Below are 16243 nucleotides of genomic sequence, written 5' to 3'. Positions count from 1 at the left end.
TGGCTTTTTAATATTAAAAAGTATAAAATCTAAATAAGAATTTCAAAAAACAAAAAAAAATCCCCAAGAAAAATAAGCAGCTTTTCTTTACATGTGCAAACCATGGCAAACCTTTTATAAAAGCCATCATTTTATTTTATTTTGTTTATAAAGCTGCAAAAATCCATACATGCAATTCTATCATGTCAAGCAGATATAAGACCTGTATTTGCAAGCCACTTCCCCTCTTCATGTGTCAGGTTTGTACAAACCACAGTTTGCACACAGACTAAGCTATCAAATGGCAAACTGCTGTTTGTTGCAAACTATGAATGGAAGCTTCTCATTTCCTCCTTTCATGTATGAAGGACTGTGGGAAAAGAAGCAGGAGCATGTGAGCCAGTGGTCCTTTGCAATCTATGTAAACACAAACCATGGTTTGTTGTTAGATCTGAACAGGCCCATTGTCTTTTAATTCAAAGACAGAGGCTTTGTTTTGAATCTTTAAGCACATGATTCATTTTTAAATTGTCTTTTGAAAATAAAGAAAAATAAAATTATTGCTTGTGCCAAAGTTTGTAGATTTTCAGACACATGTTAGGCAGAACCAAGCATTTTATCTTTGTGTCTATTTTATTTTAAGGAGCAAACAGGATCCATTTTAAAAGCTGCATGAGGCAAAACGATCATTCTGGGAAGGAAAAAATAAATGCATTGCCATTCTATGGCTACATACTTAGACAGTATTACAGGGAGGGGTGTATCCACAGATCTTTTATCTGTGAATTCACTTATCTGTGAATCCACGCCCCCCATGCACACTCCCCACACAGCAGAGGACCTCCCTAGCCCCACGCCTGGGGCAAAGGTCAGCAATGGCACCCCCACGGACCACCGCCACCCCCATGCAGAAATCCACTCCCCCCTACTCACCTGAGGCTCACAGAGCCTCATGCAACCTCCACCTGTGTCAGAAAAACATCTGTAAGATTTTCCAATGCTTCAACCTGTGATTCCGGAACACCGGAAACATAGTTTCCGCCCCTGTCGGGAGCCTTCTGGAGAGTCCTGGTGCCTCATGCCTGGGGCTTTTGCCCCATCGGACCTAATGGTAGGTCCGGAACTGTCCCCACACACATTAATTCCAGAGGGTCCTCTGAGCCCAGCAGAGGCCATGGTCCATCCATGGCCTCTACCGGGCTCAGACTGAGCCTTAAGGTTAAAAAAAAGCGACTTCTGGTTTCTCCTGGAAACCAGAAGCGATGTTTTTAATGGCTTATAAGAGCCTGTGGCCTCTGCTGGGCTCAGAGGACCATCCAGAGGCAAGGGGGGAGGTGTTTGCCTGTATCTGCTGTTTCACTTACCTGCGGGGGAGGTTCCAGAACAGAACCCCTGTGGATATAGGGGCACACCTGTATATACAACTGCTACAAACATTTTTCTGGAAACTACAAGTGATGTAACAAATATTTACAGATTCCCTGCATTCTTATCTCCCCTTACCAGTTTTCACTCATTGAATTTTAGGGTCCATCATTTTATTTTGTTTATAAAGCTGAAAAAATCCATCCATGCAATTCTATCATGTAAAGCAGATGTAAAGCAAATATGTATTTGCAAGCCACATATTGGTACATTTGGTCACATGTAAATTGCATGCAAATATATTCTACATGAATTTGTTTATCATTGTTGCATTCTAATCCAGAGGTCTTATTTTTAAAATTCAGATTATAATATGACATGTATACAAATGAGTTTGACTCTGAAAAATAACTTAATTAACTTGGGGTCAACAATGCAATTAGAGGAGGCATCTGGGAACCATAAAATGCAGAAAAATAACATTTACATCTCTTGGTACCTCAAAGGTTTCAATCCCCCCTTCCACTTAAATGAATCATTTTAAAATGTTCTTATTTGTTTAAGAAGGCATATGGTAAGTGTTCATGTTAGAAAAAGGAAGTCAGGGCTGACAACAGAGTATAATTTTTAACAACATCTCTTGGCAAAATTCCTATGTGAACAACGTACATTTTTTGCATTCATTCATTATGAGGAGTTTGTAGAGAACGATGAAAATGAATAAAAAATTTGTTAAGGGACTGGAAATCTTTTTAATTGTGAAAGTGGGATCATAATTCTTTTCAAAATAAAAAGTGCTTTTTAATACAATTATTAATGCAATAATAAATAATAAAAAGTGCTTCTACTATTTATTAATGCAAAATAGGTAAGATGGCTCTCCTTCCTTCCTTCCTTCCTTCAGTAGTTAAACCAGTTTTGTGTTTGTGTGTGAGTACACAGGAGGGGCTTCAGGGACTGGGCTGCTGTCACCTGGTCACATGTGCTGTTTGGACTGCAGCTACTCTGCTACACAGATTACACAACTAGGATGAAATGCGAAGCTGCTGCTTTCCATAGATGCTGAGGAGGGTGGTTGCTAACTGTAGCAGTAAAAACCATAAGCTCTCTCTTCAGCTCCCTTTGCTCCTTTCTCCAGTCTGAGAACATGTGGAAAAGTAACAGTGTGCCGATCCCCACAGCCTCTCCTGCTCTCACAGCAGAGTTGCATTTTACATGGGTGTTACATTCTGAAATCAGAGCCTATGGCAAAAGTACACTATAATCAAAAAGACCCTGGAAAATCCCTTAAATTTAAAAAATACATACTGTCTCTTTAAAAACAAGATCACACTACAAGGGGCCCCTGGGAACAGAGACCAACTGAGGGAACAGCAGAGTCATATCTTTGGTCTTCCACTCATTCCAGGGCATACATTTATTGAGTGGAATGATGAGCGAACTGTCTGGCAATGTAAACTCTCTCTCTCTTTCTCTCTCTGCCAAGCACATATATACAATGCTTGAATCCATGTTAAATTTGTGTATGATGACACTCCACTGTAATTTTTTCCAGTCCTTGTATGCTCCTATTAAAAAGGCATGTATACCAAACCATAGCCTCATTACAATCTTCTTTTGCAGTTTAGTGGGTTGTTTGGATATACTTTATTTTATTTTATATTTTATATTATGAACTCTCACTTTGAATGTATGTACAATGTGGTAGGGAACAAATCTTGAGTTTACACGATAGGGGAAGGAGAGCCTTCCCCTACTTTCCATGCCATTTGTAGGATACAAGGTTATAATTGTACCAGGTGAGTCTATGTTTATTTAAATGCAGTATCACCCTGACCTTGTAAAAAAGAATCTACTTTCTAATAAAGTTTCAGTTGGCCCTAGGAGGTCCCTAAAATGTGCAAAATTAAACCATTTCTTATATTTGACTTCATTTCCTTGTTGTTCTAGACAGTGTCCTTTTCTTCTACTCCTATACATTTTTTTGCTTAGGTGAGCCTGAAAGAATTCCCTCCTGCTTAATGAGTAGATCAATTATTGTTCATAGAGGAAGATACTGTCTCTTTAAAGGTTATTTGAAGGTTGATTGCTATCTTATTGCTTATATCCAGCAAATCTATTCAGGCTTATGAATGAATTTGACCTTTTTATAGTTACTGGGAGAAAAAAAAATAACAGAACAAAAGTTAATTTAGAACTCCATACTACAACACTTTTTTCCTAGAGAAATGAAAGGGCATTCAAATCGATACCTGCACAATAACACTTCTGATGAATGTTTGTACCAATTTTCTCATTTTGCTAACTTGAGATTGGGAATTTTGAATAGTTTTCAAAGACCATATTCTTTATGTGCTGTGAAGTATGTGGTATTGTGTCCAAACAATGCAAGAGGATAATCATTATAGAAGTATCACTGGGCCTGAAAAGGTCAGTTACTTGGAAATGTCAGCTTTCAATGCAACTATGCTGGACCTTCATAGGCAAGGATCCAATTAAAGGGACATGCCAAGGTGCATGGAAACATCACAGTGACCCAGAATAACAAGAAGGTGTGGCAGAAAGCTTTAGTTTTTTCTTTCAAAAGTAATGGCGTTGGCTTTTCAAATGCCTTCTCTTTGGTTATTATTTAACTTGATGAGAAAGTACTTCTCAACATACAGGATGCCACACAACCCTGATTTTCTATATAGGAAAGAAGAAAAAAACTTGCCAAAAATTAAATGTTAAACTTGCAAATATCCCATGTTACTGTGTCACAAACTGCAATAATTTTTTTTTTTTATAGTAACTATTAGTAATACTGGCAGACACAAAAAAAGTGGTAAAAGAATAAAGTGATTTATTTAGCTACAAAACAAGACACATGGAGGCAAAATGATGGAATATAAATTTCCAGTCATTATGTGGGGCTTCATGAAAGTTCATCTGCTTAATAGGATGTTTAAATAGAACCCTTCATTTAAAAACAACAGTTAAAGAGCTCCCAACTTCATGCACCTAAATCCATGGAAATAAGTGCAACCTTAACAACTGCACAGTCCTACCTACAGTCAGCAGTAGAGGCAGTCAGCATGTTCTCCCGTTTCACATAATGTGTTCCTTTGCAATGTAATTTCAATGCACTTACTTTTTCCCTGGATCTGAGATGGTCCACCCACCCTGTGGCAAGTATAGACATGCATCAACCTTCCGCTTAACAACAGACCAAATATATGACTGGTGGTCAAAGCATAACAAAGGGGCTCTTAATGAGGCAATCAGGCCTCCCATAGCCTGCAGCAGAGTGTCTATTTAGACAACAAAGAGGCTCTTAATACAAAGAAGTGGCAATCTATCTCCAGTAGCCTGTGTAGCCAGCTAGTTTCTGGCAGGGAGTGTCTGTTTACACCTCAAATGCACTAGATAGGGTTGAATGTTTGCTTAATGAACTAATCGCATAACAATAGGAATCAAAGAACATATCCGCATTGTTAAGTGAAGCACACCTGTAAATCCAGGAACAGTAGAGAGTAGTAGGGGAACAGAAGCAACTGGTTGTGACAAGTGATCAAAAACACAAGCAGAGACCAGCAGCATACATAACAGCCACAGTGCTCAAGGCAGTGATGTCACATCATCACATGATGTCACTTCCAGGTTATCCCAGAAAAGGAAGAGATGCTGGTGGTGGCAACTTCATGATATGGCTGCCACCCCACATTCCTTTTCCTGTGGAGGCTCCCAGTAGAAGGAGGTGCCCATTCAAGTGGAAGTCTCCACAGAAGAAAGAATGGGGTAGCAGCCAGATCATGAAGTGGCTGCCACCAGCACCTCCTTCTCTGGGAGATCCGGGAGAAGGAGGCATCTCACAGATAGTACAAATGCCAGGATCAATATTTTATGGTGGATTTACATAATTTTCTGAATTTACTAAGATACTCTCTTGCAGCCTGTTAGATTTTGTTAGCTATTTCTCCTTGTCCTATTATTGCTGTTCTATCATGGTAGGAAGTAGCAGAAGTTCTTTCTGTAATAGTAGAAATTATGTTGCACTAGAGATTCACATGCTGATAGCCAGCATGCCATGAAGTCATGCCAACCATCCCAGCTGGGATAAAGACTATTCCATTTTTGTCTGCTATGGAAAACCAGTATAGACTAAGAGCCAGTGGAACCTTGAGTGCAGAAACTGTATACTCATTACATGTTCCAGTACTTAGAGCACTATATAGACAGACACAGCCTTAGAATGTAAAGTAGAAATGATCTACCATAGAGACCTCTAACACAGACCTCATCTACTGAACAGCAGCTGAATTTGTAAACTTGTACTCCAAACTACATGTGGTGGCTCACATAATGAAATGCTCCCACATGAAAATATATTCTTGCATATATTCTTGCACACAGAAATGTAGTATGTCAGGGAGAAGGACAGTCTAGAATCTTTCTTCCTGACATCTAGATGTAAGACTGTAAGACTGTCTTGTTCTATGAAATAACATTCAGTCCCCACCTGCAGCCTCAGGTGGTACAATTCAGATACAGTTTCATCATCTCAACTGCTGCCTCTGAGAAATGTGCCACAGCCCAAACCTATCACCAGGCTGCATGGCCAGAACTTGCATTCTGGCAGTGCAGCCTGACTTACGGAGCCACAAAATGTGGTACTATTTAGTGCATGACCAGGCTGCTGCCTGAAAGTAAGGGAGAGGCCGTTGAAAGGGAGAGAATGGTAGGACAGGGGGCATTTCTCGGTGTGGACGGGGGAATCCAAGAGGGGATGGATCCAGCAGCAATGGTGCATGCTGGATCTTATCCTCTCTTTCTAAAATGTCCCTGCCCCTTTTTTCTCCTCTGACATATGCTACCGAAATAGACATGTACCTATCCAATCATTCCCTCCCATCATAGGATTCAGCACATGCTGCATTGGCACTGATGGTGAGGGATAGGATTGGGCTGTTAATCACTGTTGGTGCTTTATAGCTGACATAGAGCCCAATCCTATCCAACTTTCCAGCCTTGATGCAACCTCAGTGAAGGCCTGATGCAAGGGAAAAAACATTCTCTGACCTTGAGGAGGCCTCCATAATTGTCCCACCATGGCAGGATGCAACACATGCCCCATTGGCCCAGCTACATCAGTGCTGAAAATTTGGATAGGATATGGCCCATAATTGAGAAAGAAATTACAAAGTAAGAAATGCACATAAAATGATATGTAATTGCTACATAATCACTCCCTTAGCCTGCAATCTTATGCACACTCATTTGAGAATAAGCCCCCCCAGACCTTGGATCAGCTATTTCTGGGTAAACATACATAAGATCAGGGCATTAATCTAGCTACTAACCTTGATAACCAATCCCATCCTCCAGCTGCCAATGAGTTGTATAAACAACATTATCTTCAGAATTCCTACCACAAATCTTGCAAACAGAAAAACACACCTTTCCACCCCTGAGTCGCTAATTTATTTACCCTTTCACTCTGAGCATTGTTCTTTTGCAGATCTAGTCATTATTATGAAGATTCATTGAGATTCATTTTTAAATATAACAGTCTATGAAACTTTCACTAACAAACATGAAGAGTAATTATGTGAGGTTGTTTGAAAATGCAGCCAGAATCCCTTGACGTGTACTTTGATCAGAATCAATGTAGTATTAATTAGCGCAGACTATCAAGAATAGTTGGAGCATGAGTTTCAGTGGTGAACAACTTTCTGTCACATTTTATTACCCTGTATCATTTTTACTAATAGGTGTATTATAGCTTCATGACTTTGAGTTCATATTATTTTCATGCTTCAATTAGTAGGAAGCGGTCAGAATTTTCCAGACAGTAATGGGAATTGCTTTCAGAGAGTTTTAATAGTGGAATTTGTTCTTAAGTAACTTTTTTCAAATTACATCTTGAAGCTTTTCTTCTTGTCATCTAATTTTACGTGGCAGGTTCTTTAGCAGTGGTATGTGGGGAAGCAACTCTTAATCAAGAAAGAAGTACACTAAATCCCACCTATCGTCCCACTTAGCTCTAGGAGGGTTAAAATATTGTTTTCTGACCAGTGAAAATTAACTGAGCAACACAGAATTTTATCGATAATTTTCTGCTTTATTAACAGTATTAACAGTATTTATATACCGCTTTTCAACTAAAGTTCACAAAGCGGTTTACAGAGAAAAATCAAATAACTAAATGGCGCCCTGTCCCAAAAGGGCTCACAATCTAAAAAGATGCAAAAGAATACCAGCAGACAGCCACTAGAACAGACACTGCTGGGGTGAGGTGGGCCAGTTACTCTCCCCCTGCTAAAAAAAGGAGCACCCACTTGAAAAAGTGCCTCTTAACAAATTAGCAGGAGTAAATGCTTTAAAATGGTTCCAGATGAAACTAAAATTACCTGAAAATTCTATTTGTGAGTCACAAATGAATGAAATGAAGATATTAACTTTTATTAAAAAACAAAAACAAAAAACACACTCAAAATTAAAATAAAAAAGAGCTCTAGGAGTGAAGTCTCTTGCAATGGAATGAACTGTGGCGAAACAACAAAAGCCAGTAGCCCCCTTCTAACAGAATGCGGTATGTATGTACACAGTCAGTGTATATATACTTTCACCTATGTATCAGATCACGTGTTGATTTTGATAGTTAACAGAGGGACTAGATCCCTTGATAATGTAGAGTACAAATGACGTGTACTATGTGTTTTGTACTCTCCTGCTCTGTCTAACTATGTGCAAGTCTTTTTCTGCATGGCACTGGCATCTGGTGTTTTGTAGCCGTTCTGTGTAGATGGCTAAGAGGACATGGGGTTCCTGTCCTAGATTCAAGGCAAGGAGAGCCTGCAACAGAGTGCTTCCTGAAACTTGCCTACAAAGCCAGACCAGGTGAAGATAGGATCCCACCAAAACCTCAGAAGGAACAAAATGAACCTTGAAGTATATGAATTTTATCATCATTTCATCATGTTTTAATATATTAAAAAAAAAATAAGTAAGGCACCTTCCAAACTGACCAGTTCATTCCCTCTCCGGCAACACACGTAGATAATACAGGCTCCTTCTGTTCTTTGGTAAATATCTAAGTTTACCACTGCAGAGAGTTAAACTGAATACTTGAACATACATTGTGAATTATAGTGTATCTACCCTGCAGACATACCACTAACAGTAACCCCAGGAGGCTTAAAGAAATATCAGCACTCAAATTCACAGAGTAAAGGTCTGAAGAGGCAGCTCTGTGAACAGATAACTGCCCGGGGCTTTACCAAGCACAATATAGCTGTCAGTTGTTATTATGTTAAAGATTTTCTGGGGAACAGTGTTTTTCATTTTGCATGGCAGGGAGGGGAGATAGAGACACATTCAGACAACCATTTCTTTAAGAAAAGGAAGATTTGAGCCTTGTGGCTTAACTCACCAGGGTTGGTTATAGTCAAGAGGTCAAGCTGCCGCTGTTGCTGAAAAACAAAAGATAAAAGGAGTTGCTGAAAGGCGCCTAATTTTAGCGGGTCAGCTTAGACATGCAAAGCAAGTGTTCTGACATTTGCAAAAGAATTAATTACAAGTTACATGGCTCAGTGTTATTCTTTTGGATGGCAGCCATGTGTACCTAGCACAGTCCTCTGAATGCCTTATTGCCTGCACTCTAGGAGTGTTAGTAATTAATTTGGTGGTGCAAGTGCGCATATGCATGTCTCTTTAGATTTGTTAACTACCTGCTTCAAATCAAGGAGATGTTTAACACATCAGCAAAGGGCATTATGTAATTTGGAAAGCCGGGTTGATGGGTAAGACTTATCTTACCCAGCAGTTATTACCTAGCACTTACCAGTGCTGTTCAGTTATCCCAAATTAAAAACTACCCCATCCCCCACTTCAACTTTAGATGTGTTTTCTTTGTGGAACAGTAAATGAGACAAAAGTAGGTTAACAATGAAAGAAGGAGGCCCTGGATTGTCAAGGGCATTGCTGTTATCCCAGATAACCAATCTTGCAAACAGTACCACAGTCCTTAGCTCAGAATGGTGATGTTGGGTAAACACCATGCAAGTACTTGCAGGGATATAAGACAGATAGCAGTGACATGTCACTCAGAGGCTGTTGCTGGATCCTATCTCCTCTCCCAGGTCTGAAAGCCCTACACAGGGCTATTTGGTTCTGCACCAGCAATTTCACTGGTGTGGATCCGAATGGACCCATAAAGGCTGCTGGAGTGGGGTAAGCGAATATATGTTCCCTTACCTCAAGGAGACCTCCAGCTGCCTCTGCAGGATACAGTGGCTGTGCCATTTTGGTGCCACTGTATCATGGCCTGGGAAGTCCAGTTAGGATGGGGCCGTTAATATGTTTTCTCTAATCATCTCACAGCAAATTTTTACTGCCACCTACTTCCTTTTTATTACACTTTCAAGTAGTTGTTATCCCTTTAAACTCTCTTTGTCCAACATTTATGTAGCCCTGGCATTGCAGAATATACTGTCCACTTTAATTTATCTCTCCTAATCTGCTCAATAATGCCTGTGTTGCTTTCATTTGTTGTCAGGCCTATTGATCCACTTCTGATCTAATTCTCATCATTACACGGTCTTTATTCTTTTGGTATCCTCAAGGACTTTCAAGTGAGGATATAAGCAGGCCAGTGTGAACACAAAAGTAAAAAGGCTCTCTCCTTTCCAAAAATTTCACTCATTCACAACCTCCTCTGAACATACCCAAACTTGTAATGTCTGTGGAATCAAAACGCTACTGAAGTCAGTGAATGCAATTCATTAGTTGGTATATGCTAATGCACCTCCACTGACACTGCACATCCATTTTACAACAAAAATAAGGTTTAATTAACGGCCAAGCTTTCCTGGGAGGGCAAGTATTGCCTTCTCAGTTCTGCGGGTATGTAGAGGAAGAGAGAGTAACTTTGTACTGATTGTTTTCTAATTATGCCAAACCTTTTCTCACTCCCTTCTGACAGAAGGTTCCCTTTCTGTTTCAGAGTTCAAAATAGGTGTACAGTATTTTTTTTTTTCCAACACAAATTGTTTGAGTCAGGCTCATAAGATACTTAACAATATTTTTGGAAACATCACCCAGACTTCTGCTTCTTATAGGCACATTCCTAAATAAAACATAACCACATACACATACTATTTAAATAGAAACATACAATTTTTAAGATTCAAGGGATTATACCAGATTGGTACAAGGGATTGTACCAGGGATTGTAAGATTCAAGAAATTGTAATACTGAGTTCCTGCATATTACAGGGAAATAATTCTAGGACAAAATAAGTCTCAGTAGACTGCATAATAAATTTGAGTGATACGCGTGTGGCCTCTGGGAACCAAGTGCCTCGGGAACTAAGTGCCAGGTAAGGCACGAGAGTTTAGCATCTGGGCGAGGAGAAGGCAAGGAGACCTCTGAGTTTTGGAGAAGGAGAGGAGGAGGAGCAGGAGGAGGAGGTAAGTGTACTCATTCTAACGCTTTGTCTTTCTAACTCCCTGTCTTCTAACCTTAACCTTAACCTTACCTTTAAATCAACCTTAAATCAAAATTGAAAGTTAGCACCTAAGGGAGGTACATAGGTCTACTCTGAGCAGGAGCAGAGTCCTACTCATGAGTAAGAGCCCAAGGGTCAGGCATTTAAATCAAAGTTGAAAGTTAGCTGCACCTAAGGTAGCACCTAATCGAAGGAAGGGAGGAGGATAAAGTGAAAAGCAGGTTTTTCTACTTGTTTAAATTAAACCTATACTTAACCCAGGTTAAACTTAATCTAAGTTAGAACATAACCTAAACAGGTCAGTAAATTGGGACACAGAATCTAGAGAGCAATAAATAATTAAACCAACCCAAATAAAAACTAGCTTGAGGTTACAAAAACAGTCCAGCCTAAGAGAACAGAACTAGGAGGGAAAGAACCTAGGAAGGGCCAATTCCCAACCCATTAAGAGCCCCATTAGGCTAATCAAAGCAGTCCATTCAGGAGCCTGCAGAGTAAGTCACACCCATCAGCAGCCATTTGCCTTCCTGAGCTTTTGTAAACTCACCTGGGAAGGCCAGCCCCCTTTCAATCAGGAAGGAAGGAGGGAGGAGGAGCCAGCCAGGAGTATAAAGCTAGGCCTGCCATCACGTGAGGCTCTTTGCAGACGTGTGTGGCCTCTGGGAACCCAGTGCCTTGGGAGCTAAGTGCCAGGTAAGGCACGAGAGTTTAGCATCTGGGCGAGTTCAGCAACAGGGGGAGGAGGTACGGTCCCATACACTGCCCTTCCTCTTCCCTTGAGAAAAGGGCTGCTATCCAGTGTACGGTTTTTAAAAGGACCCCTAAATAAAACAACAACAACAACAAAAAAAGCTATGCAGTCAGACAGCCAGCAGCAGGGTGGGGGCTATCCAGTGTTCTGCATCGAGTGCCACATGTATGATTATATGCCTCTAGGGCATAAGTCATGGGTGTGTCCTCGGTGCAAGGAGCTCCAGGGTCTCAGGGAACGCGTCCGCTCCCTTGAAGCCTTGGTGGCCGACCTGGAGAAGCGCAGGCAGGCAGAGGAGGACCGTGGGGAGACTTCCGGGGACGATCAGGCTTTGTCCCAGCCTCAGGCGTGCAGCTCCTCGGCTGCCCGGGTGGGAAGTCTCGGGACTGGAGGACGTCATCCTGGAGAGGAGGGAAACAATCCCCTAGGGGAGACCCCTTCTCCAGGGGATGGGCCTGTATCCGAACACACTCAGGATACTCCTCGGCAGGAGGGGGTTTGGGGGCTTCTTGTAGTGGGGGATTCGATTATTAGAAACATAGAGAGGGGGGTTTGCGACGGATGTGAGGACCGCATGGTGACTTGCCTGCCTGGTGCGAAGGTTGCGGACATCACTTCTCGTCTAGACAGGCTAGTAGACAGTGCTGGGGGAGAGGTAGCGGCTGTGGTGCATGTTGGCATCAACGACGTGGGCAAGTGTAGCTGGGAGGTCCTGGAGGCCAAATTTAGGCTTTTAGGCAGGAAGCTGAAAGCCAGGACCTCAAAGGTAGCGCTCTCTGAAGTGCTACCTGTTCCACGCGCAGGGCCAGCTAGGCAGGCGGAGATCAGGGGTCTCAATGCGTGGATGAGACGGTGGTGTAGGGAGGAGGGGTTTAGATTCGTTAGGCACTGGGGAACGTTTTGGGACAAGCGGGGCCTGTACAAGAGGGACGGGCTCCACTTGAACCACAATGGAACCAGACTGCTGGCGCATAACATTAAAAAGGTGGCAGAGCAGCTTTTAAACTGATCCCTGGGGGAAGGCCGACAGGAGCCGAGGGGCATCCGGTTCGGGACTCCTCATCCTTATGGGATGAGGATGGGGAGGTTAGAGAACAACAAGACAAAGGCAGAGTAGGAGAAGAAATTGGGAAAGGTAGCGTGATGGGATGTGATAGACGGTTTGGCACAATGAGAGGATGCGGGGACAAAGGAGCGAATAAGCAGCCCATCCTGGGGCATTCCATGTATAAATGCTTTTATGCGAATGCCCGAAGTCTACGAGCAAAGGTGGGAGAATTGGAATGTCTGGTGACAAGGGAAAATATTGACATAGTGGGCATAACGGAAACCTGGTGGAATGCGGAGAATCAGTGGGATACCGCAATCCCGGGCTATAAACGCTACAAGAGGGACAGGCAGGGGCGTGTTGGAGGTGGGGTGGCCATTTATGTTAAGGAAGGGATAGAATCCAGCAAAGTAGAGATTGAAGGTGGGTCCGACTCCACCGTAGAATCTCTGTGGGTTAAATTACCAGGCTTGTGCAGCGATGTAATACTGGAGGCGTGCTATCGTCCTCCAGACCAGAAATCTGATGGGGACCTTGAAATGAGGAAACAGATCAGGGAGGTGACAAGGAGGGACAGGGTTGTAGTCATGGGGGACTTCAATTATCCTCATATTGACTGGGTCAATTTGTGTTCTGGCCACGATAAGGAAACCGGATTTCTTGACGTGCTAAATGACTGTGGCTTAGATCAGCTAGTCACGGAGCCCACCAGAGGACAGGTGACTCTGGATTTAATATTGTGCGGTACGCAGGACCTGGTTAGAGATGTAAATGTTACTGAGCCATTGGGGAACAGTGATCATGCTGCGATCCGTTTTGACGTGCACTTTGGGGGAAGAATACCAGGCAAATCTCTAACAAAAACCCTTGACTTCCGACGGGCGGACTTCCCTCAAATGAGGAGGCTGGTTAGAAGGAGGTTGGAAGGGAGGGTAAAAAGAGTCCAATCTCTCCAGAGTGCATGGAGGCTGCTTAAAACAACAGTAATAGAGGCCCAGCAGAGGTGTATACCGCAAAGAAAGAAGGGTTCCACTAAATCCAGGAGGGTGCCTGCATGGCTAACCAGCCAAGTTAGAGAGGCTGTGAAGGGCAAGGAAGCTTCCTTCCGTAAATGGAAGTCTTGCCCTAATGAGGAGAATAAAAAGGAACATAAACTGTGGCAAAAGAAATGTAAGAAGGTGATATGGGAGGCCAAGAGAGACTATGAGGAACGCATGGCCAGCAACATTAAGGGGAATAATAAAAGCTTCTTCAAATATGTTAGAAGCAGGAAACCCACCAGAGAAGCGGTTGGCCCTCTGGATGGTGAGGGAGGGAAAGGGGAAATAAAAGGAGACTTAGAGATGGCAGAGAAATTAAATGAGTTCTTTGCATCTGTCTTCACGGCAGAAGACCTCGGGCAGATACCGCTGCCCGAACAGCCCCTCCTGACCGAGGAGTTAAGTCAGATAGAGGTTGAAAGAGAAGATGTTTCAGACCTCATTGATAAATTAAAGATCAATAAGTCACCGGGCCCTGATGGCATCCACCCAAGGGTTATTAAGGAATTGAAGAATGAAGTTGCAGATCTCTTGACTAAGGTATGCAACTTGTCCCTCAAAACGGCCATGGTGCCAGAAGATTGGAGGATAGCAAATGTCACGCCTATTTTTAAAAAGGGAAAGAGGGGGGACCCGAGAAACTATAGGCCGGTCAGCCTAACATCCATACGGGGTAAGATGGTGGAATGCCTCATCAAAGATAGGATCTCAAAACACATAGATGAACAGGCCTTGCTGAGGGAGAGTCAGCATGGCTTCTGTAAGGGTAAGTCTTGCCTCACGAACCTTATAGAATTCTTTGAAAAGGTCAACAGGCATGTGGATGCGGGAGAACCCGTGGACATTATATATCTGGACATTATATATCTGAAGGCGTTTGACACGGTCCCTCACCAAAGGCTACTGAAAATACTCCACAGTCAGGGAATTAGAGGACAGGTCCTCTTGTGGATTGAGAACTGGTTGGAGGCCAGGAAGCAGAGAGTGGGTGTCAATGGGCAATTTTCACAATGGAGAGAGGTGAAAAGTGGTGTGCCCCAAGGATCTGTCCTGGGACCGGTGCTTTTCAACCTCTTCATAAATGACCTGGAGACAGGGTTGAGCAGTGAGGTGGCAAAGTTTGCAGATGACACCAAACTTTTCCGAGTGGTGAAGACCAGAAGTGATTGTGAGGAGCTCTCCTCACAAGGATCTCTCCAAACTGGCAGAATGGGCAGCAAAATGGCAGATGCGCTTCAATGTCAGTAAGTGTAAAGTCATGCACATTGGGGCAAAAAATCAAAACTTTAGATATAGGCTGATGGGTTCTGAGCTGTGTGTGACAGATCAGGAGAGAGATCATGGGGTGGTGGTGGACAGGTCGATGAAAGTGTCGACCCAATGTGCGGCGGCAGTGAAGAAGGCCAATTCTATGCTTGGAATCATTAGGAAGGGTATTGAGAACAAAACGGCTAGTATTATAATGCTGTTGTACAAATCTATGGTAAGGCCACACCTGGAGTATTGTGTCCAGTTCTGGTCACCGCTTCTCAAAAAAGACATAGTGGAAATGGAAAAGGTGCAAAAGAGAGCAACTAAGATGATTATGGGGCTGGGGCACCTTCCTTATGAGGAAAGGCTACGGCGTTTGGGCCTCTTCAGCCTGGAAAAGAGACGCCTGAGGGGGGACATGATTGAGACATACAAAATTATGCAGGGAATGTACAGAGTGGATAGGGAGATGCTCTTTACACTCTCACATAATACCAGAGCCAGGGGACATCCACTAAAATTGAGTGTTGGGCGGGTTAGGACAGACAAAAGAAAATATTTCTTTACTCAGCTTGTGGTTGGTCTGTGGAACTCCTTGCCACAGGATGTGGTGCTGGCGTCTAGCCTAGACACCTTTAAAAGGGGATTGGACAAGTTTCTGGAGGAAAAATCCATTATGGGGTACAAGCCATGATGTGTATGTGCAACGTCCTGATTTTAGAAATGGGTTATGTCAGAATACCAGATGCAGGGGAGGGCACCAGGATGAGGTCTCTTGTTATCTGGTGTGCTCCCTGGGGCATTTGGTGGGCTGCTGTGAGATACAGGAAGCTGGACTAGATGGGCCTATGGCCTGATCCAGTGGGGCTGTTCTTATGTTCTTATATGGCAAACAGCATACAAGCATTTGACCAGTTTAGAGGCAACTGCCTTCACTATCTTTTTCCTCACTGTCTTTACCTCCTACCCCCACTGCATCTGAAATTAAATTTGAAAAGAAGGCTAAAAGGAGTACTCAGCTTCTCTTAGTTATTCTTTAATATTACTTCTACAGGAGCCACCTCTTCTCAATGTAAAAGCCCAATCCTATTTGAATTTCTGATGCATCTATGCCAACAGGGTGTGCGCTGCATCCTTCAGTAGAAGGACATTCATGACGGCCTCCTCAAGGTAAATGAGCAAATATTCCCTTACCTTGGGGCTTCATTGTGGTTGCCTTAGTGCTGGAAAGTTGGATAGGATTGGGACCTGCACCTCTCTATCTTTGGTCACATACACACATGCAATTCTTTCCTAACAACACTTAGGCCCTTTGGTAATC

The 16243-nt window shown here is 42.8% G+C and overlaps 1 protein-coding gene across 1 annotated transcript in view; it reads right to left on the bottom strand.

Annotated features, from left to right (window-relative positions):
- The window catches only part of BEND5 (BEN domain containing 5), a 1022542-nt gene that overhangs the window by 496389 nt on the left and 509910 nt on the right, over positions 1 to 16243 (bottom strand). Inside the window, exon 6 of the mRNA XM_066625824.1 lies at positions 8756 to 8795. Within this exon, the coding sequence (XP_066481921.1) occupies positions 8756 to 8795 (40 nt within the window). The remainder of the gene's footprint in view (positions 1 to 8755; positions 8796 to 16243) is intronic.

This window comes from Tiliqua scincoides, chromosome 4 (assembly GCF_035046505.1).
Source record: "Tiliqua scincoides isolate rTilSci1 chromosome 4, rTilSci1.hap2, whole genome shotgun sequence".
Lineage (NCBI taxonomy): Eukaryota > Metazoa > Chordata > Lepidosauria > Squamata > Scincidae > Tiliqua > Tiliqua scincoides.
The sequence above is the reverse complement of the archived record's forward strand: the minus strand, read 5'-3'. Positions and strand labels throughout refer to the sequence as shown.